The sequence below is a fragment of the Tiliqua scincoides genome, chromosome 4 (assembly GCF_035046505.1).
Source record: "Tiliqua scincoides isolate rTilSci1 chromosome 4, rTilSci1.hap2, whole genome shotgun sequence".
In the NCBI taxonomy this organism is placed as follows: domain Eukaryota; kingdom Metazoa; phylum Chordata; class Lepidosauria; order Squamata; family Scincidae; genus Tiliqua; species Tiliqua scincoides.
The window spans coordinates 106,705,640-106,728,343 of NC_089824.1; the positions used below are offsets into that span (position 1 = coordinate 106,705,640).

The 22,704-nt window shown below is 44.4% G+C and overlaps 1 protein-coding gene across 1 annotated transcript; it reads left to right on the forward strand.

The window, feature by feature from the left end:
• The first annotated feature begins 13,572 nt into the window (after window positions 1-13,572).
• Window positions 13,573-21,074, forward strand: OVOL2 (ovo like zinc finger 2). Its single transcript, XM_066626155.1, has 4 exons — window positions 13,573-13,672; window positions 18,377-18,552; window positions 20,089-20,278; window positions 20,764-21,074. Exons 1-4 carry the CDS (start codon window positions 13,573-13,575, stop codon window positions 21,072-21,074), a joined length of 777 nt encoding a protein of 258 aa, XP_066482252.1.
• Window positions 21,075-22,704: the final 1,630 nt, after the last annotated feature.

The window sequence follows — 22,704 nt, forward strand, 5'->3', positions numbered from 1 at the left end:
GCCACAGACATGCTTTACTGCATGTCTGTGACACTTGGGAGCTGGCACAAGGAACCTGCACTGACTCGGGCAAATTTGAATTGCTCTGTAAATTGCTTTTCATTCATTTCATTGCATTATTGCTCTTGATTTCTCTCTCTAAGTTTATCCCCCCCATCATAACTATTTCTGTATTGTGTTTGAACTGACTGTATATCTGACTCTCTCATCTTTTACATATGCCAGCTTCCTCTGGGTGTACCACAAGCCAACAACCCAAGGACCTGTAGGACATGCTTGTTTAAGTGCATGGGTATGAACACATAGGCGTGATCCTGAGCATATGTTATAACATTCAGGCTTTTCCTGTTTCTAAACACTGTTTTGGGATTTATTTGGTACTCTTTCAGCCTGCACTAAGAGTATAATATTAAACTTCATGATAGGATTGTGTGCTATTTTATCAGCCTCACCCCCAATCTACAATAGTGTATTTACATTGACAGACCTGTTTAAAAACTCAAAACTCCTAATTTTTTCACATACAATAAGACTGTGTTAAAAGAACAGGGGCACTTCTCTTTACAGGGAACTTTTGTTTCAGGAGGAAACATCTGGTATCTAATCACAGCTACATGAAAAGATCTTGGATTTCACCATTGATTTCTCAGAGTAGCTCTCATTTCTCCTTGAGTGACATTTAAAAATGGCTGATCCAATTCAAACTTAGGCCTGACTGAAGACACTCCTGGAGATTGTTTTCCCAACATGATGGAGTGTCATTATACCAAGAAGACCCTGTTAAAGTCTCCTGGATTGCTTCCATACAACCCAATCCAGCAGAAATTCCTGGGCAGTGATGCAATGGCACAGGAAATGGCTAAGCTACATCCCACAGAGGAATTTCAGCTGCTGGAGGTCTCCTTGAGGTAAAACTCAGCAGCCACAAGGGGTCAACCCAGACCTGTGCCAGTGCTATCACTGGTGCAAATCTACAAGGATCAGGCCCAGGAAGGGAGTTAGGGTATGGTGCATGCTAGAGCCACTGATTCCACCCCGTCCCAGCCCCAATCCACCCACCTCTGTCTCCATTGCCCCGCCCTATTCTGCCCACCCCTGCCATTCCTCCACTCCTGCACCACACCTGGTCTACCGGGTGTCCCTATGGCCATCAGCACCAGTGGGAAGGCTCTGGCCTTCCTGCCAGCTCACCTGCTGTAAACATCACAAAATGTTTTAAAGCGTTTTTGCAACAGCACAAAGGCCAAGCACACTGGTGGAACATGAATTTCGCTGACCCTACACTAAGGATCTGGCCAATGGTCACCTGGAAATTGATACTCCATTATCAAAAAATCATAGGTGGTTGTGTCAATCTATTAGAAACAAAAATCCTATGTTGGCATCCTTCAGTCTCGGAAGACTATGGTGTCACGCTCTGAATGGTGGTTCTGGAACAGAGTGTCTTCTACAGTGCGCGAAGCCTGGGTAAAGTAGGTATGGAGGATAGGCTGTTACCCATGCAGCAAATCCCCCCTCTCCACGTCACTGAAATGGTCCAATGGAAAGGCAGAGGCCAATACGGTTGGTTCCAGCAGCATCGCAGGAGTTGCCAGAACGTGACTGTATTCAGCCATGAACTGCCTCAGGGACTCCGGCTCCAGATTTTGCCTCGAGGTTGACTCCTGAAGCCTTTTCCATAACTGGATGTAGCCACAAGGCAGTGGAGGTTTGGGATCAGAGTTTTCCTTCTCTCAGATGAGCTGCCTTCCCAGGCTGACGAGTCCCATCTACCCGGTGGCTGTTTAGTCGCCTCTTACGACAAGTACATCCAAACTGAGGGCCTATTCTTATCCCCAGCCCCCAGGGGTAAGAAACAAAAATCAGAAAGCCACAATCTACTAAAAACTTTGTAAGCACTATCCCAATAAACACAAACTTTTAAGCAAACTTTTGACTTCTCCAGAACTCTTAATCAGACTGATGTTAAGCAAAGCAAAACAAAAATAGGGATGGTTGGGCATGATGTGACACCCCCAAAGACTGAAGATTGTGACAGCCCTAAAATGGAGTACAGGAGAAATGTTTTGTAGAGTTTTGTTGTTCCTGTCTTTCCCTTTTCACCTCATTTTAACGAATCCCCTCGTTTTTAGAAGTTTATTTTGGAGTCAAACGTACCTGTGCTGGATTTTCAGTCCTTCACATACATATATGTTGAGAGTACTCTAAGCACCATTCCTAATTGTTTTAGCAACACTTACATCAGGTTCTGAATGCCACTTAACATTAAATCCAGAGTCGCTGCCCCTCTGGTTAGTTCTATTACTAGAATCTGCTGTCAGAGGAAAGCCAATTTTAATGTGCTCAGAGGACAATTATATCAATCTCACAGCCATAACTTAGGAGAAAATAGTACAAGTGGGAAGTGATATTTTGAAAAGCAAGATCATGATAATGAGGAGGAGGATTAAACTGTATTTATATACCACTTTTCAACAAATAAGTTCACAAAGTGGTTTATATACAAAATCAAATAATTAAATGGCTCCCTGTCCCAAAAGGGGGGCACAATCTAAAAAGATGCAGAAGAAATACCAGCAGTTACTCTCCCTATGCTAAATATAAGAGGAGCACCACTTGAAAAGTGCCTCTTGCTCAATTAGCAGGGGACACTGAAGGTGCAATTGCAAATATTTTCCATGAGAAGAAAAGTTGGGAGACATCTAAAGAAACCAGTGTGGCTGCATGAAAAGCTTTGTGAAAGGTTGAGAAGCAAGAGGAAGATATACAAGAAGTGGAAGGAGGGACAATTAACAAAGGAGCAGTATGCAAATAATATATCCCACCTTCAGGGGTGAGTAAGGAAAGCTAAAGTGCAGAATGAGCAGAGGCTGCTGAGGGATGACAGAAGCAACAAAAGAGTTATGATGATGATGATGATGTTGGAAAGAAGAGGAAGGTCAAGGAAGCAGTAGGTTTGTTGCTTAGGAAAAATTGAAAAGTGGTAATGGATAATGGAGAGAAGGCAGAGCTGTTCAATTCTTATTTTGGCATTTGTCTTATCCCACAAGAGAAAAGAGTACCAACCCAACAACAATTGAATTAATGGGAGGGTGGAATCATAGGTCAAGGTAATAAAGAAATGGTAAGGGAACTACTAGTTACTGAAAATGAATTTAGCACCTTAATCCTATTCCCCACCAGACCATAGAATGCAGCATCATCAAAGGAGCATGTGCCTCATGCTGTGGTGTGTGTGATCAGATGGCCAGCAAGAGGTAAAAATATTTTTTACATACCTTCTGGTAGGCCAACTGGTCATCAGTGAGTCTCCTTGGACGCACACCAGCTATTTTTCTGGCATATATCTGAGGAGAAGAGGGGGGCAGCTCCAGCCTTGGAAAGGAGGATAGCATCCAGTGTGTGCAACCACTTCCAAGATCCACCCCCTCCCGCCCTCACACTGTCCCCCATCCAGCCCATTCCCCACCCCGACCACTCGTAAATTGCCCTCTCCACCACCTTATCTGCACCGGTGGAATGTCTGGACAGTTCTGGTACATGCATGGAGTAACTGTGTTTCCACAGTTGACGTGGATGTAACTTTGAGTCACTGCAAGGGGACTTATGGTTGGGTTGGAGCATAAGTCTTCAGGACAAGATGAATTGCACCCTAGTGTACCGAAGCAGCTGGTTGATGTAATCTTGGAGCCATTGTCTGTAATCTTTGAGAAGTTGTGGAGAACCAGTAGTGCTGGAGGATTAGAGATGAGTACATGTGGTCCCTATCTTTAAAAAGGAGAAGGAATATCCAGGAAACAACAATGACATCAATATCTGAAAATAATCTGTAAAAAAGACTGTTAAGTGGAATGTCTGTGATCATTCAGAAAATAATGAGATGATTTCTAGGAGTCAGCATGGGTGTGTCAAGAACAAGTCATGCTGGACTAATCTCACCTTTTTTGACAGTCACTAGACTAGTAGATATTAGGAATGTGGTGGATATACTGTTTCTTTGTATTTCAGCAAAGAATTTGACAAAGTCTTTGATGATATCCTTGTGGATAAAAAGACAATATGGTTAGGTGGTCCTATTGCTAGGTGGATTCACAGTTGTTTGAACAACCATTCCCAATGAATGCTAATAAAAATGGTGTGCTGCAGGGCTCTGTTGGGCCCTGTGCTATTTTTTAATAAATGACCTAGATAAAGGGGTAGAGGGGAAGCTTATCAAATTTGCAGAAGATACAAAGCTGGGAGATAACTAATGCATTGGAGGACCAAATCAGGATTCAAAATTATTTTGAGATCTTGGTCATTGGGCCTGTATCAAAAGGATGAAGTTCAATGGAGCATAGCATGTAGAGTCCTGCATGTAGGTACAAAAAAAAAAAATCAGAGGTTGTATAGCACAGAGCCCAGAATAGAGCCTAGTGGCACTCTACTCAATGGTTACAGGAAGGAGGAGACCTAGCTTGGCAGCATCATGTATAAACAGTGCAGATAAGCCGGTGTGGTGGGCAGGCAGTGGGTAGAACATGTGTCATAATGGACCACAGGCTGAACACATGGGCCAACAGTGTGATATGGATGCATAAAGAATAATGCAGTGTTGGGCTGCATTAAGAGCAGCATAGAATTCCGGTCACAAGAAATAGTGTTACTCTATTCTGCAAATGTCAGACCACACTTGGAATCCTGCATCCAGTTTTCTCCGACACATTTAAAGAAAGACATTGATAAACTGGAGCAGGTTCAGAGGAGGGCAACTAAGATGGTGAAGGGTGTGGAAACCAGATCCTATGAAGAATGATAAAAAGAGGTTGGTACATTTAGCCTGGCAAAGGGGAGACTTAAGAGAGATATGATAGCTATCTTCAAGTACCTAAAAGGCTGTCAAACAGAAGAAGTGAAGGATTTACTGTCTATGGGTCCAATCCTATCCAATTTTCCAGTGCCAGTGCAGCTGTGCCAACAGGGCATGCACTGCATCCTGTGGTGGAGAGGCAGACACAGAGGCCTCCTTAAGGGATGGGAACATTTGTTCTCTTACTTTGGGGCAGGGCCTAGGAGAGGGGGAAAAGGGGGGTTATTTGTACCCAGGCCCAGGGTCAAAAAGGGGGCCCAGGAACCAAAGGAGGGGGCCCAGAAATTTCCTGGAATCCTACATTTTCCTATTCATTCAGACTTGTCGCCTGCATGGAATGCTGGGAACACTACCACAAGTGTGGGGCTGCAGCTACTGGCAAGCCATATGTGCTGGGCCAAGGAACTCCTTAACACAGTGTCAAATCTGGGAGGAAACAGACCTGCTACAGTAGTTCTGGCTTGTGGATCTGCTTGCCATGAAGGAGTGTTCCCCCACCCTGTTTTGCCCCTCCCTGCCTCCATTCTGCTTGCCCATCACCACCCTCCCCATCTCTGTTTCATCCCTCCTCCTTTGTAAAGGGGCGCAAAAGAAACTTTGTACCCCCTGATAAAATTTCTCTCAGAGGCCCTGCCTCAGGGTTGCATTGTGGCTGCCCAGGCACCAGAAAATTGGATAGGATTGGGCCCTATGGCTCCTGAGGACTAGAAGTCATAGCGGAGAATACTGGCTCCCTGAGTTACAGTTACTTTCAGATGTCCAAGTTACAAGCAGCAGCGTTGTTACACACACCATTTCCCTAACTTTATCTTGATTTCAGAGCTGGACAGGCCTCCCTGATCTGTGAAAAGGGTGAGATTTGCTGGCTCCCAAAGAAGATAAAAGGCCCCTCAATTAAATCTGGGTGCTTTAGACCAGACAAAAGGATAGACAACAAGCACAAAGTCCTCCCTGAAATTACTATTGCCCAACTGGGTAGTTATTTTTAGACTCTGGGCCAAGAAGTCTCCCAACCTAAGCCTGAGGCAATGCACCCTGCCACACTATTGTTCAGCAGGAACTCCCTGGATGGGCCATCAACCTAGTTTTGGGTCCTACTAGAAAACTCAATCAAGAACAAGAAGCTCAGGAAAGAAGCTCCCTAAACTCCTTTGTCCTGCCCCAAAATTCCTGTTTCTTTTGTAAAAGGTGCTGTAACTTCCTGCTCTGCAAGCGGATTAGGGTCACTTCTGAAGCAAGCAGATGAGGTCCAGCTTTCTCTCCACCTCTTGCTTGTCTTGAGGTTTCTGTCCCAGTAGGAAACTCCATTTTTGAACAGGGCCAGCTCTCTCTCATGCGCTCGCTCTCTCTCTCTCTCCTAAGATGTGTTTTGAGGTTTCCCCTCCATTTTGGGTCACTTCAGAAACTAGTTCAGGTGTACTTGGTTGCTTGGAGGCTTCTTTTCCCAGAAGTAAGCCTCCTCCATTTCTTGGTCTTTTCTTCCTCTGGAACCTGGAAACCTTGCAGCCCTGCCTTGCTGCTTGGGAAGGACTCAAGCCTTCACCAGCAGACTAGAATAGGTGATCTCCCCCCACCCTTTTTTATCTCTCCCCCCCCCCCACAAAAGATTCAGTCACCTTTTCCAACTAACTCCTACAGTCCAAATACAACTATTTGCAAGTCTCTCTCTGTAACTGACCTGAAATTAAACGTGCTTTTTACTTGTTATATTTCTTTAATAAACTATCTTCTTTGAAAAGCTCTGTCTTGGGGTTACTGTTAGCCTAATTTTGAGGCACTTTCAGATTGTTTGAACCACTACTTCTTGCCATCGGTCCCAAAACTTTGTCACACTGCAAGATTTGACTGCTTGCTTGCTAATTTCCCAATTTCAGTCATTTGTGTATGTGTGCATGACACGTGTAGGACACACATGCACATATGAAGGAACAGTATTGGCAACAGTGTCACTTTCACACAGATGCAATATGTCCTTTGTTATGCTTTTCCACAGGTGCAATAGCAATGGGCTGGCAACAGCTGGCTGTTTCAAGATCATCAAATTCTGACCTCTGAACAGAACTCCAGAATGGAACCTGTGCCTATGTGGAGGACTTATAGCCCAATCCTAACCAACTTTCCAGCGCCCATGCAGTCACAATGCATCCTTAAACTAAAGGAACAAACATTCCCTTACTTGGAGGAAGCCTCAGTGACTGTCCCCATCACAGGATGCAGTCTGAGTCCCATTAGCATGGCTGCATCTCCGCAATAAAATTAATTAGAATTGGGCTGTTACTGTAGGTTTAGGCATGAGGAAGAATTTCCTAATACCGTATTAAGAGCTGTCTGACACTGGAACAGTCTGCCCTGTGTAGCTATGGACTCTCCCTTGTTGTCGGACTGGACAGCCATCTATCAGAGATACGTAGGACGGTACACACTTTCCTGGGAGTAAGCTCCATTGAGCACAATAAGACTTACTTCTGAGTAGACATGCATAGGATTGTGCTAACAGTTATTTAGGGCAGGGGTCTCCAAACCTTTTGGCCCGAGGGCCACATCAAATATCTGGCACAGTGTTGAGGGCCAGAAAAAAAATGTAAATATAAAATTTATTTAAATAAATTAGAGATGGAACTTAGATGAGTGAATAAATGAATGAATGGGCTCATTCATTCAACGTCTCTGGCCCGTGAACACCCTCCAGACGCATAGTTCCGGGCATGCTTGGCCAAGTGGGCTAGAGGCTTTCAGGAGACAAGAGGCTGGCCACGGGCTGGATAGAGGCTTGCTGCTGACCACATCTGGCCTGCAGGCCGGGGTTTGGAGACTGCTAATTTAGGGTCCCCTGGGGGCTGGGGATAAGAATAGGCCCTCAGTTTGGCTGTACTTGTCGTAAGAGGCGACTAAACAGCCACCGGGTAGATGGGACTCGTCAGCCTGGGAAGGCAGCTCATCTGAGAGAAGGAAAACTCTGATCCCAAACCTCCACTGCCTTGTGGCTACATCCAGTTGTGGAAAAGGCTTCAGGAGTCAACCTCGAGGCAAAATCCGGAGCCGGAGTCCCTGAGGCAGTTCATGGCTGAACACAGTCGCATTCTGGCAACTCCTGCGACGCCGCTGGAACCAACCGTATTGGCCTCTGCCTTTCCATTGGACCATTTCAGCGACGTGGAGAGGGGGGATTTGCTGCATGGGTAACAGCCTATCCTCCATACCTACTTTACCCAGGCTTCGCGCACTGGAGAGGACACTCTGTTCCAGAGCCACCATTCAGAGCGTGACACCATGGTCTTCCGAGACTGAAGGATGCCAACATGAATTTAGGGTATATAGTATAGAAATTTTGTCTCCTTATTAGGAACTAAATATGCATTTATTCAGTCTCAGTGAGGGTGCCTGAAACTACCCATTACTATAACACATTCTCCTTTGGCTGCAGAAGGAAGATGGTAGATCCTTGGCACTAAACTGAGCAGAATAGAACATTGCCAGCCCAGCCCAGACCTATCTAAACCCACCACCACTGTTACTGCTGTGCCAACAGAGCGTGCACTGCATCCTGCAGGGGAGGCAGTTCCAAAGGTTTCCTCAAGGTAAGGGACCATTTGTTTCCTTACCTCAGGGTAAGCCTTTGCTGCTGCAGTGGGTCTCCTCAAGTAGTCAAGCAGGAACACTGTTCCTCAGATTTTCTCTCCCTCAGTTCCCCAATTATCTTTCCAGTGTCTCTCCACTGAGGTCCTTTCTTCCTCTTGTCTTTCTTTGCCCTATCTATATTCTAAAGGTTAAGGTCTAAAATGTTTACCTTTACCTTTTATAAAATATAGATAGGTATAGATAGATAAAAATAGATAGGGAGAGGAAAGACAAGAGGAAGAAAGGAAACTCAGTGGAGAGACGCTGAAAAGGGAATTGGGGAACTGAGGGAGAGAAAGCCTGAGGAAGAGTGTCCCTGTTTGGCCTTACTATTAAATCAAAGCCTCCAAAGCAGCTAACAATACTGTAATGACATCACAGGAAATTAGGACAATTAGAAATACTCCAGCAGCCAAGATAACAAAAATACAAAGAGCCAATAAATGCTTAAGTGAACAGAAATGTTTTTAAACATTTCAAAATTAATGATGAAAGTATGAGCTGGGAAAGTATTCCAAAGTCTGGGTGCCACCACAGAGAAGGCCTGATCCCAATAAATACCCACCTCACCTCTGAAGGTGGAGACCCAGGCAACGTCATAACAGACCATTAAAACCATATCTTAATATATGGGTAAGTTCATAGGTTAGCAGATGGACTTTCAAATATACCTGCCCAGACTAGTTAGTTAGTTAGTTAACCTTTATTGGCATTATAAATATTACAGCAAACAACTGACAACAAAGTGGAACAATACAACCATTATCCACTAGACTAGTTCAGGAAAACTAAATAGAGAAAAAAGAAATAGGATCTAGAAAGAAAAGGAGCCAGAAAGGACAACCTTATCCTTTCAGTAAAACAGGTGTTAGATGGAGAAAGGTGACTACAAAAATTTTAAAGAAGATTTTATAGAACTAAAGTCCGGCGTTTTTTGTAATATATAGGCCAGGAAACTAGCCACTGAATACGTCAAGGGAGCAATAGAGTCTTCCAACAACTGGGGAAGGGGTGATACCTGAGGGGGAAAATTAGAAATCCAGGATTCTAAATAAATCCTACGATGAGAATCATGAGAGGGACAAAAAAGCAAAATATGTAAAAGAGTATCCGGGGCCTCCCCACAGAATAAACATAATCGTTTCTCGCGAGGAACTCGCATGAAACGACCATAATGAACAGCTGAGGGAAATATGTTGAGTCTAGCGAGCATGAAGGCTCTCTTCAGTCTAGGATTAGTGAGGTGAAAAAAATAGTTTGAAGTGGCAACAACATGTTGAGGAAAAAGACCTAGGGAAAGGGGGGAACAGGTCAAATTAAGAGAATTTTTTAAAGTATTGAATTCAGCTAGAAAGAGGTGGTCTTTGATAATTTTATAAGCTTGAGATAAGTTTAGATCAGCAAGTAATTCTACTGATAGGTTAATAGAGTGGAGTTTAGTTTCCACTATTTTAAACCAAATAAAGATATACGTGTCACTCATTAATTCTGTAATTAAAGAGTCAGAGGAAGGAGATAAATGAATCCTTAACCAAAACTTAAAGGTAAAAAGCCAGGCATAAGTGGAGGGAAGGTGTAAACCAAGTTCTAACAGAATAGTGGACAACCGTATAAGATTAGGAATACCTAATATCTTTCTAAAAAAGGAAGAAGCAATATGATCCAAATCCTTAGAAACTGCCTGTATCCATATCGGGATACCGTATAATAAATGAGAAATAATTTTTGCTTTAAAAATTTGAATCGCTGCTGGGATGTATTGATTTCCTGCATTAAAATAAAAATTTGTTATAGCCAAAAGGTGAGTAGTTGTTGAAGAAATAACTGACTTTTTATGTTGAATCCATGATAAATTATAGTGAAAATGTAAACCTAGATATTTAAAAGATTTAACTTGAATGTAAGATTGGGAGTTGATTGACCATATAGAAGGAGCCCAGGAGCGGGGAAAAACCATAATTTTTGTTTTGTTGACATTAATTACAAGATCATTTGAATGGCAATAAACTTGAAATTTGGAAATGAGCTCACGAAGACCGGATTTTGTGAGTGAGAGAAGTACTGTATCATCGGCATAAAGAAGAATCGGAATTGGCTTTTTATTAATTACAGGAAAGGAATGAGAGGTGGTGGTTAAGCTGGCAGGAAGATCGGCTATGAATAAATTAAAAAGAAGAGGGGCAAGGATGCAACCTTGCCTCACTCCTTTATTGATAGGAAAACTAGAAGAGAGAATATTGGTAAAAGGAAGACGGATTTGACATTTATTATGGGAATGAAGTTGCTGTAACAAAAACAGAAGCCTCTGGTCAATGCCCCAGTTGGATAACTTTTTCCATAAAAGGGCTCTATTTATCGAGTCAAAAGCACCTTGTAGGTCGATAAAGGCTACATATAGATTTGATTTATGATGTATGGAATATTTCTGGGCTAAAAAAGAGAGTGCAAAGGCATGATCCAGAGTAGAAACACCCTGGCGAAAACCTGATTGTTCAACTCCTGGAAGGTTTTTCAAACGGGCCCAGGATGACAGCTTTTGAAGAAGGAATCCTGCCCAGACTATTTAGGGCTTTCATGATCCGGCACTCTGAATTGTGCCTAAAAATGAATGTTATACATTCACTGTAACACTGGCAAAATATGAGTGAATTTTCAGGTACCAGTTATTAACCAGGTAGCTGCATTCAGAGAATAAGCTGAAGTTTCCAAATAGCTTTTATTAGCACTCTGTATACTGTATAATGCGTTAAAGTAATCTAGCCAGTACTTTACCAAAGTATGGACAACTATGGCAAATTCCAGCAATATAGAAAGGAGTATTATATGTGTGTGATTTTAGAGTACAGTATGTCCAAGAAAGAAAGATTAACTTGAGGCTAGTGTGTAGGGTTCAGCTACACAGTGGAGTCCCCCAAGCAGACTGTGAAGGGCTCTAAAAGGCTGAGAATACAATACAGAAATATAATAAGGGCTGTAAAGGAAAATGCTTCAAGGAAAATGCAACAGTCTTCCACCATTTGTCCTCTAAAGATACATTGATTCCAAACACAAGAAGATTTCCTAAAACTGGGTGAAAGGGCAATGGAATTGCACAGCATTTCTCAAACAGTGGGTCGGGACCCACTGGGTGGATCATGAGCCAATTTCAGATGGGTTACATAGCACCTAGCTCAGCTGCAGTTGAAAATACAGAGCTGAAAATACAGGCTACAGAGTTACTGGGTGGGGGGGGGCTCCTGGTGGAAGAGAGGTATGGAGGTTTGTCCTGAATAAGTGGAACTCTGGAAAGGAGGGAAGGCTGTAGGATTGGAGAAGGATCCAAGTCTGCATTCTGCTTTGACTTCCAAGCTGGAAAATTCCAATTCTGAACTATACAAAATAACAGCATGAGCATTCTGTGTAATAGGACCTTTGGCTGATTGTGACTTAGGTTTGAAGCCTAAACTGATGATGTCCCTTCTGGCCATGACATCCAGGTTAATTACATCACTTTCAATGGGTCCTAACACACTGTCATTCTAAAAAGTGGGTCTTGATGCTAAAAAGTTTGAGAACCACTGGAATAGCAGATAAGACACAGAATGATGAATATATGCAGTCATGCTGGAACAACACTACTCCTGAACGTCACATATTTATTTATGACCCATCTTTCTCCAATAGAACACAAGACAGAACTCTACATGCATATATTTTGGATGGAATCTAAATCAGCAGTAATCAACTGTTAAACTGGAAAGAGATATTGGGGAAACTGTAGAAAGCTCACAAAACAATAATCACAACACATAAACTGGGAGCAGGTTTACTTCTTAAATCAGCAACTGGGTATAATACTGTCCATGCTTTCTTCTGGGTAAAGGGAGCAGATACCTACTTTTTCTTATAATGAACATATAAGAAAAAATATGTTTCAGCTAAATATTCAGGAAAGTGGTTGCCCTACTACTTTGGTCCTATGGTAAAGGGGGCCCTTATCCCATCATGAATTGTTTGGAAGCCATCGGGTTACATTTTAGGTAAAACGTTTGTCCCCCTTCCTTGTTTGAACCCAGTTGGATGTCTTGCCATGGAGGTGAACTTAACATAACACAACAGGTGGCTCTACCCAGATTTATTTTTTTTTAAGTTGCTCTTTCCCTCTCAGTAAAAATGTTGGGAGAACAAACAGAGAGGCTCTCATGTTTCTTCTTGACATTCTCACACACATACAGGTTGGGGAGGTGTGCTCGTCCCACCCATTCCAGTGCTTGGAGGCATCTCCATCACCACCTTGGTTCAGGAGAAGCAGTGGGAGACTTCTGAAGATCACTGTATGCAAAGCAGATAGGAAAAAAAAATGCCTGGAGCTGGTTGGCTTCATATGTCAGACTTCAGTTACATCCCATGAGTATGGAATGTACTTTGTGTTCCCACACGCACATGAAACCACCCAGTTATAGGGACACACATTTACATCCAAAACCAACATTTTCTGTTGGTGTGCTTCTACTCCACGATCATGGACGTATTTAAGGCTGTGGGGGAGGAAGCTCAGGGCACAAAGGGACCCACAGAACCCATTGGACACACAAACACATACCACCCCAAGGTGGCAGGTTTGGGGGGATCTGTGCTGCTGGAAGGCAATGGGGTGCTGGTTTCTTTCCTGGGTGCAGAGAGACCACCTGGGGGGGGAGCCTACCATAGTGGGCACTTTGCTCCTTATTTTCAGACGTTACATTCTTTGCAAACATTCATGCCTGAGGAAGGGCTGGAACAAAGCAAAGCTGCTCCAACCGGTCAGACAGGTACAGAAGCTTGTTGACACCGTTATGTTTGCAGCACGCATGCTCCTTCCCAAGTTTCCTGGTGGTGCCTTTGCTCCTGCACCTTATGAAACTGGGGGGGGGGGGAGGCCGAGGGGGCGCCTCCTTCTGCAAGCCCGTGGTCTCTGATTCTCCTTGGGGGTGGGGGGGTAGCAGCAGCAGCACCTGAGGAGGGGGGCCTACCCCCAACAGAGGCTGCGGCTTGCAAGCGTGCCCTACCTCGAACCGTTGGAAAGGGTGGAGATTCCAGACAGCAGGACCGTAAGGAGGAAGGGCGAAGCGCCAGCACCGCGCACCATGCCCAGAGTCTTCCTCGTGAAGAGAAGGAGCCCCCTGCCCGCCAGCCGCAGCTGGGACGAGCTGCCCGACGAGGAGCGAGCCGACACCTACGTCCCAGGTAAAATGGAGAAAGCCCCCCCCCCATAAGCACACCTGGCCTCCCCCTCGAAGGAGCCGGGCTCCTGGAGAGCAGAGCTGCGCCCCCCTCCCTGCGGTATAAGCCTGCTCCTGCCTTTTGGGGCTCCATCGCGCCCCAGAGACACCTCCGAGGGCAGCAGCAGGGAGTGGATGGTTACTCTCGAAAGTGCCTGGGATTAACAGCCGAACCCTATCCACACTTTCCTGGGAGTAAACCCCATTGAATCTAATGGGACTTACTTCTAAGTAGACGTGCGTAGGATTGGGCTGGAAGTCCGGCTGAGGCTGCTGAATGATGGAGGGGCCAAAAATCCCCACTATTCTACACATTCTCAGAGGCACTTAAAAACTCATTCAAAGGGGAGCCCCCGGCTGGAAAATGGTTCCAGCGGCTCCTCCGGACTTAACAGCCCGATCCCAAGTGGGTCTACTCAAAAGTTAGTCCCATTACGTTCCATGGGGCTTGCTCCCAGGAAAGTGTGCATAGGACTGGAGCCTAACAGCCCAATCCTATGCATGTCTACGCAGAAGTAAGTCCAATTAAACTCAATGGGGCTTACTCCCAGGAAAGTGTGGATAGGATTGGGCTGTGAGACTGCAGTCCTATCCACACTTACCTGAGAATAAGTTCCGTTGACTATAATGGGACTTACTTCGAAGCAGACATTTCTAGGATTGGGGTCTCAGGCTGCGATCCTATCCGCACTTTCCTGGAAGTAAGCCCCGCTGAAGATAATGGGACTTACTTCAGAGTAGACAAGTAGAGTATTGGGCCCGAGAGTGTGCCTCATGGAATACAATGAAACTTTCCTCTGCTTTATCATGAATAGAACTACAGCCCAGTTCAAGGGCCGGTGGGTGTGGGTTTGAGAGCGGGCTTCCCCGGCGGCAAATCACGACCCAGTGGAAACAGAAGCCACGTGCAGCAGCCCCGATCCGAGGACTCCCAGCTCAGCACTGCGTCCCACCGCTTCCAATTTAATTCTGCCCAGCCCACAAGTGTACCCATTTGATCCCTGTTACGTATACGCAACGTTGGGCAGACATGACTTCTTAACATATGAATCTGCCTGCGGTCCTGTCCTAACGATGCTTGCTCGGAAGTAACTCCCATTTATTGCAGAAGAAAGTGGCTCTGAGCCAGCAGAGCTAGAATCTAGCTGTTCAGACGCGGTCGGGTGTGGGAGAACCCCCTCATCCAGGCCATCGCCTTACTGCAAGAGGTGCGTTCGCAGTCACGCAGCCCGGGACGCCCCCTCCCTTTCCCCGGCCCTTCCCTCCCACCAACTTCTCCACCAGCGGCTGAGATTTGCTTTTCCGCAAGGAAGAACTGTGGGTGGGTTGGCTGGCCATGGTGCGCGCGGATCTCCTCCAGGGTCCCTCCGTCCCGCCTATCCCAGGAGATCTATCTATTCCTGAGAGTGCGGCGCGCCCGCACACGTTCAGCCAATCCTAGACATGTCTACTCAGAAGTAAGTCCTGTTGCGTTCTGTGAGGCTTACTCCCAGGAGAGTGTGCATTGGATGGCAGCAGCCGCACGGCGCGCGACGTCGTGCTGCGCAAGTGCTCTTCTGTCGGAGCACCGCAGGCTCCGCCTCTTGGGGAATGGAGCGAGGCTGCTCGCAGGATTCCCAGCATGCGGGAAGGCGCGACCTGGCTGGTGCGGTGACCGTGATTTAAAAACTCCGAGGAACTCCTTCAGTACTTTGATCCCCCATTGCAACTTTTAGCTGGCCCGGGAGGCGGCAATCCTATCCACACTTTCTTGGGAGTAAGCCCCATTGACTATACTGGGACTTACATCTGAGTAGACATGCCTAGGATTGGGCTCTCAGGCACCTCCCTTTTCTTCAGTGAGCAGACTCGCCCTAAGATTAAACAATTTTTTTAATGCTTTTGTTCTGGCCAGTCCCAAATGCAGGGCTCTCTCACTCTCTCCTTCCTGAGTCACCTTTTTTTAACAGCTCCAGGCTAATTAAAATTTGGCTTCACTGTTCATTTGTATTGTCTGCAGCAATGTCAGCTCTTCATCATGGAATAATAGACTGGGCTACCGGTTCTTTTTCATTTTTCATTTCAGTGATACAACTGTACTTGCCTTCCAGTTGATCTGGAATAAATGATACCCTCAGATTCCTAGCCACCACCATCACAAACTTGGCACTTCCAGATGTCTTCAAGGCGCATAGTGTGTGTGGGTCTAAGAATACAAATACCGGAATCCTTGTATAAATCCAGTTAATTAAAATAATACTAATATTAATTACTGGTTTGGGGCCATCATTTAGTATTAAGCATCAAGGTCAAACCAGACAACAAAAAATCTGAGGTGCTTTGGAGCCCACTGTAGTCTGTTTAATGGTGAATTATATATAGTGTGTGTGAGTGCGTATTTTGATTAAAATAAAACAAATGAAAGCAATAGTTAATATTCTAAGTCTGCAATCCTAACCACACTTTTGTGAGAGTAAGCCCCATTGAACAAAATATGACTTACTTCTGAGTAGACTGGTTAGGATTGTGCTATAAATAATTTTGTGGCTTTCTATTAACTTATATAAATAAAACATTAAATATTGAGACCCCAAGATAATAAAAGATGATTCTCTATGAAGTCCACCAGAAAGTGTCTGAATTCATGAACAGTTTCCATTGTCAATCATCCCCTTGCACTCTCTCACTCTCCCTTCCCCATCCTAGATGCAGCTGACTGTACTGTAGCAATTGAAACTGAAGGAACAAAGCAGACCTGAATGTCCAAATGGGTTGCTGCTTTCCTCTGAACTGTTTTGTGGCTATTATGTTCACTGTCCTCAGACAAATGCCAAACAGAACAACATGAGTTCTGTTGGTAATGTTTTAGCACTTGTTTCAGAACAAATGCACAGCTGTAGTACAGGCTTTCTGTTGTGATCTGGGATCAAGGTTCTGTAAAGTCTTACATAATCCGGATCAAGCATGCCTCTTCCACATGTATGGTGCACCACAACTTTTAAGACTGACTGGAGACACTCTCTAAGAATGCCATCTGTATACTAAGGGCCCAATCCTAAGCCTTTCTAGTACAGGCGCTGAGCCCTAACACCAGTGCTGGGTGCCGTAAATGTGCCATAAAGCATGTTTATGGCATCCGGAGAGTAGGGAGCGCTGGCTCTTGAGTCCGCACCAGTCAGGCACCAGACCCAGTGCCTGCAGAAGGAGCACAGAGTTCAGGAACTGGTAGAGCAGAGCTCTCAGGTCTGCACTGGTAAGGTGAGAAGACATTGCCGAACTGAGGCTTTCCTGTGGGGTTGGGAAGGGAACAAAAGTTCTCTTCCCCTGAGAAGACTCCCGGTGGCTTCATGGCACCCACTGGCTACAGCAGTAGCCGCTTTGGTGCCACTGCTCTAGCAGGGGCCGAAAAGCATAGGATTTGGCTGCAAGTCAGGTTTACACTGAAAGGCGTAATCTTGGTTTTCTTGGTGGCTGTTCCTCTACTTCAAAATTGTCTTTCCTTGCCAAAACCTGAACCTGAGTGCACTTTTGGAAACAGTGAAAGACATTTTTATTCAAACTGGCTTTTGGTGGTGTGGTAGTAGATGGGTGAGTGCAGTGTCAAGCAATTGCCACCCACATCTAGCCCATCTTGTCTTAAAACAGGCTGCAATCCTATGCACACTTTCTTGGATGTTATCCCAATGTAACACTTCCACTACCTAAGGTCAGGAAGAAACAGACAGAAGGAGGCTGCCTTGTTGGGGGGGGGGGAGGAGGAGGAGAGGAAGCCTACCAGAAGAACAGATATCCCTGGGGGTCCCTTAAAAACCAGATTAGTGAAGACTGTTGATTTGGGGAAATGGGGCAACCAGCTTCCTCCCAAGTGGACTGAGACCAGGTGGGTAGAAATAGATACAATAAAAAGAATTTTATTTTATTAAAAGGATGAAGAACAACCAAATGAGTTAAAGTACAAGGCAAAACACGGCACTTGGAATGACACAAAGAGAGTTCAGGTGGATGGGTTAAGGCAAAGATTAGGTGCAGCAGTTGAAAGGCAAGCTGAAAATAAATCCAGCACTAATATGATTTGCAGGGTTCTTTCTCTACCAGAGTATTCCTGGTGTTCCAGGATCTTGGTCCTTGTAGCCACACCTAACTGGGCAGGTGGGAGACCCTTGCTAAGGCACTCAGTGCTCGAATGAACAACCATAGCAAATGCACAAAGGGTGTGTGTGACCTCACTTTTTAATAACCTATGGGTGCTTACCAAGTCTTATTTGTAGGCTTGGATATTGGGAACACTTGGCCCTTAACTTTCCTATGGGGGGGAAGAGATCAAGTGGGCTTCATGGTCCAATGAGTTGGCTCCAAATTCACTTGGGGAAAGGACAAACAATAAACACCAACTGTACTGCAAAAGTTGACTCAGGAGTCTCTGATGTGACAGGAAAATGCAAAACAGGTAAAAATAGGCCAAAAAAAGGGGATGGGAGAAACAGGGATTTTCACCATAGGTGAGCAGAAAGGGGTAGATTAATTAGCATATTGCTACCTATTTTTGAATCTTTGGGATATGACAGGTGAGAACTCCAATTAAAGTAAGTAAATAACACCAGAGGTAATCTTAAAAGAAACCTGCCATCAAAAATTGCTGTGTGTGCTCTTTCTTGCTGCCAATAAACCCATGTGTGTGTTCCTTTTCTAGGAGAGATAAGGTGTGTACTCCTGAACTATGGCAGCGAAGACAGCTGCAGCTTGGAGAGCAACAGCAGTAGCAATAAATACACAGAAGCTGTGGATACTTTAGCCCCTGAGTCCACAACTGAGGAAACACTTCTGAACTTGGCAGCAAACCACCCTGCAGTCCGATCCAAAATCAAGGTACAGGCTATATTTGGTTCTTGTTGACTAACACAGATCTCAGGTGATTAGGGAATGCTCCTTAGAACTAGAGATTGGTTTGAACTGCTATTTTTACTTGGCAAATTTTGGTAGAGCAGAGCAGTCCTGTGGTTGTTTCTATTAATGGTTTCCAGGATGCAAAGATTTGTCATTGGCTACAGTGATGATCTGTGATGGCTTTGCCTGGTGATCACTATGTCAGACTGTCTTGTGAATAAGCAATAGATCAGCAATATGGTCTTGACACGATCCAGTAAAAGTTAAGAAATGTAGGTCTTATTTATTTCAATTACACATGCCTGCAACTTTCCCACTGAAATTGATGGCACAGACTGCTTACCTTTGGCTGGATCATGTTCTGAAAGTTTATTGCAGTGCATGATTTTGTGAGCAGGTGCTGACTTTAACAGAAATATTTCACATGCTAATCATTCATTTCATGCATCAGATCCAAGTAGGCTTATGCATACAAAAGACTCCGGCCACAATAAATGTCAACAGGATTCTGTGTTTTTGCTGTAATAAAGGCCGCAAACAACACATAATCATGTTTGTGTTGAAATCACGATTGAAATCACTCTGTTGGTCCCATCCTATCCCCTCCAGTCCACATGCAGCCACACCAATGGAGCATGTGTTGCACACTGTGGTGTGTGTGGGAAGAATCACATGACCAGTGAAAGACAAGTACAGATATCTTTTACCTCCCAGTAAGCCACCTGATTGCCAATGAATTTCCTTGGATCCACACCAGCTGTTTCACTGGTTGGCTATTTTACTGGTTTAAATCCTAGGAGGAGAAGGGTCTGGGCTAAGAAAGTGGGACAATCTTGCACTTGTAAACGAAACTGTGAGAGTGAAATACAAATGTGATAGATAAATGAAGTTTGGGTGAGAGATAGCATATATTATTATTTGAATCCATACAACAACAGTAAGGAAGTGTGATTACCATCCCAAGTTGGTAGCTGAAGCTGAGTGGTTTGCCGAAAGCCAACTAGTTCAGTTAATGGCAGATTTGAAGTCCTAGCTTGCAGTTCAGTCTCTCAGCTACTACACCAGAGGTGTTAACATAAGGCTGGGGACTGGATGTGGCCCATGGAAGCTTTCTATCTGGCTCTCAGACTCTCATCTGCTGAGCAGTGCTGTGGTGTTACTGCTAAAAGGGCAGCCTACGTGAAAATTGGGCTCTCTCATATCTTGAAATATGATCAAGATTTGTGTATTTTATCTTCTGTTGTTTGCAATTAATGAGTTCCTAAGTAAGAAAAAAGTGCTTATTTTTTATTATGACCTGTTTAATGACATCAATTCCTGCCTAATGACATCACTTCCAGCCCTCAGCAGGCATCATGAATGCTATTCGGCCCTCGGTATGAAACTAGTTTGACACCCCTGTACAAGACTGTACCAGCTCTACAACACACCAAATCCAAGCAAGATAGAGCTGAAAGTCTAGGTCATATCTGAAGCTCCTTGATTCTGTGACTCTAAAACCCTATTTTATTTCCTTAGTTCACAACTGGTACCTGTAGTGATTCCTTGGCGTACAATTGTGAGTTATGTGGCAAAGGATTCCGTTTGCAGCGCATGCTCAACCGCCACATAAAGTGTCACAGCCAAGTGAAGAGACACTTGTGTACCTTCTGTGGGAAAGGATTCAATGATACCTTTGACCTGAAAAGGCATGTAAGGACACATACAGGTAAGAGCAAATCTTAACAAGGGAAGGGAACATCACAAAAATGTGATGGGCATTCTGCCTCTTGGAAGTATTCATGGCATTCATAGGAAAGAATGGACCATTTGTTGTAGTTACTATTCCATTAGCTTATAATTGTGTGTCTTACAGGAACTACTATGTAGGGCAGAACAGAGCTGTGTACACCCTACGCTTAATAAAATTCTGTGCCAAAAAAAGCTGAATTTCTGCTTGGCCACATTTTTCTTACTTGTATAATTCTCCAATTTTTGGTGGTGATGATAATAATCTCAGTATTCTGAGGACACTGAATTTTGTGACCAAACATTTTTCTGTGCTTCTACAAAATTGCAACATACATGCAGCTCTAAGCATGACCGTCCCTTACAGTTTGTAATTATAAAGTCTGGAGATGGACTAAGGGAGTTAAATGCTGAGTTTCCTTTAAAAAAAATTGTGCCCTTAAAACACCTAATGTTGCATTCTAGGAATTCGTCCATATAAATGTGAGATCTGCAACAAAGCCTTTACTCAACGTTGTTCCCTGGAATCACACCTTAAAAAGATCCATGGGGTGCAGCAACAATATGCCTACAAGCAACGGAGAGATAAACTCTATGTTTGTGAGGACTGTGGCTACACAGGCCCAACCCAAGAGGACTTGTATGTACACATCAAAAACACTCATCCTGGAAGTGCTTTTTTGAAGAAAACATCAAAAAAACTTGCAGCGGTTTTGCAAAACAAACTAACCTCTTCAATGGAGATGAGTCCCAAAGAGAATGAGGAGAAGCAGTAATACTGCAATAGGAAGTGGTGACAAATGCGCTGACGTTTACATGCATCAGAACTAGGGCTGTCTGGTTTCAGTGTTTGACCTGAAGTTTCAGTTTTAAATGTCTCAGGGTTTCCAAAGGGAGGGGAAGGAGTAAAATTTCAGGATAAGGGTAACAGATTTTCTTCCTTTTGGCTCTAGAGTTTTTCTATTTGCTCTGCCCACCTACCTATCCACAGCTATTACCTTGTTCATCAGGTTGCTCCCTAAGGCACCAGGTACAATCACGCCTTTTCTTTATTTTGCCTGCTGTAACGCTCTGCCTGGATGTTACCAGGTATTGTGTCCTGACTTGCCAAGCCCTAATCCAGTGGTCCCTAAACTTTCCTGGGTCACAGTGCCCTGCAGTCTCTTCTTCCTGGCTCAGGCAGGTGCTGCTATGTTGGATTGTGTGAAATCTCCCAAGATCCAAGATGGTGGCACCCAAATCTTACAAGATTTTTAGAGATCCAAGATGGAGGCACCCAGAGGAACAGGTAGAAGGGGCCACCAGAGACATCCTGCAGTGCCCCTCTGAGTGTGCCATGATGCCCTAAGGCAGTGGTGGGTTGTGATCCACCATAGGAACAAAAAAATGAGTCATTTCCCCTTAAGAGGAGTGACCCAGCGGCACCACAGCGATCAAGGCACCGCAGGCACCCAGAGGCGTGCCAGACTACCTGAGGGGGTCTGCAAGCCTTGGAAAGAGGGTCCAGGAGGCCTGCAGCCCCTTCTGTAGGTCTCCCCCAAGCTTTGTTTCACTCCAATCCGTAGGTCAGAGTGACCAGCGGTAAACTGGAAGTCGCTCCAACCTTCAGTTGGAGCTTGGAGGAGATCAGCAGAGGGGGCTGCAGGCCTCCCGGACTGTCTCCAAGGCTTGCAGACCCCTTCAGGTAGGCTGGTAAGCCTCTGGGTGCCGTGATCAGTGCAGCACCGTTGGGGCACATCCCCCCTCCAAGTCCCCACCTCCACAACCACTTGCAAGTGTCTCTCAAACTCCCAGCAAGTTTGAGAACCGCTGCCCTAAGGCACTGCTGTGCACACTTTGGAACCCTTGCCCTAATTTTTAGCTCCTAGGTTCAACTGCCTGAACCTCTCAGAAGACCTGACAAATCTTAACCTGAACTAACCTCAAAAGTATGTTCATGATTAAAATATGGTTATCTAGAATCATTTGACAGTCTCCTGGATTTTTGAACTTGAATAAAATTTCTCCATTATAAAGGAATGAGCAAAAGAGACACCATGTGATGGTTCAATTTTTGAATTCTGTTTTATTCCTTCAGTCTTCGTGTTCGTGTATTGATGTATCACAAGTGCCTTTGATACATAAAAACAATGACTGTAAAAGTTAACAAAATAATGTTATTAAACATGAATGCAGGTAATGGGCCTTGAATTAAGATTTATTAAAATGAAATATTGTTGTAAAAATAAAAAGGCAGTTTTGATTGTGATAAAAAACCAAACAGATCTATGATGCACAGATAAAAATTTTTGTAAAGGGCAGACAAGTTTAATGTCCAAGAAGTAACACAATTAGTTATCAGCAGATTATGTGGACTTCTATACATATTTTATTTATGTATGTAATTATTTATATATTTATATATAC

Bases quoted from the DNA above. Each gene is read 5' to 3' on its own strand.
- OVOL2 (XM_066626155.1), top strand. From the start codon at position 13,573: ATGCCCAGAGTCTTCCTCGTGAAGAGAAGGAGCCCCCTGCCCGCCAGC. The intron at 18,553-20,088 runs GTACAGGCTATA...TTATTTCCTTAG, and splicing joins CAGTCCGATCCAAAATCAAG to TTCACAACTGGTACCTGTAG. The intron at 20,279-20,763 runs GTAAGAGCAAAT...GTTGCATTCTAG, and splicing joins GCATGTAAGGACACATACAG to GAATTCGTCCATATAAATGT.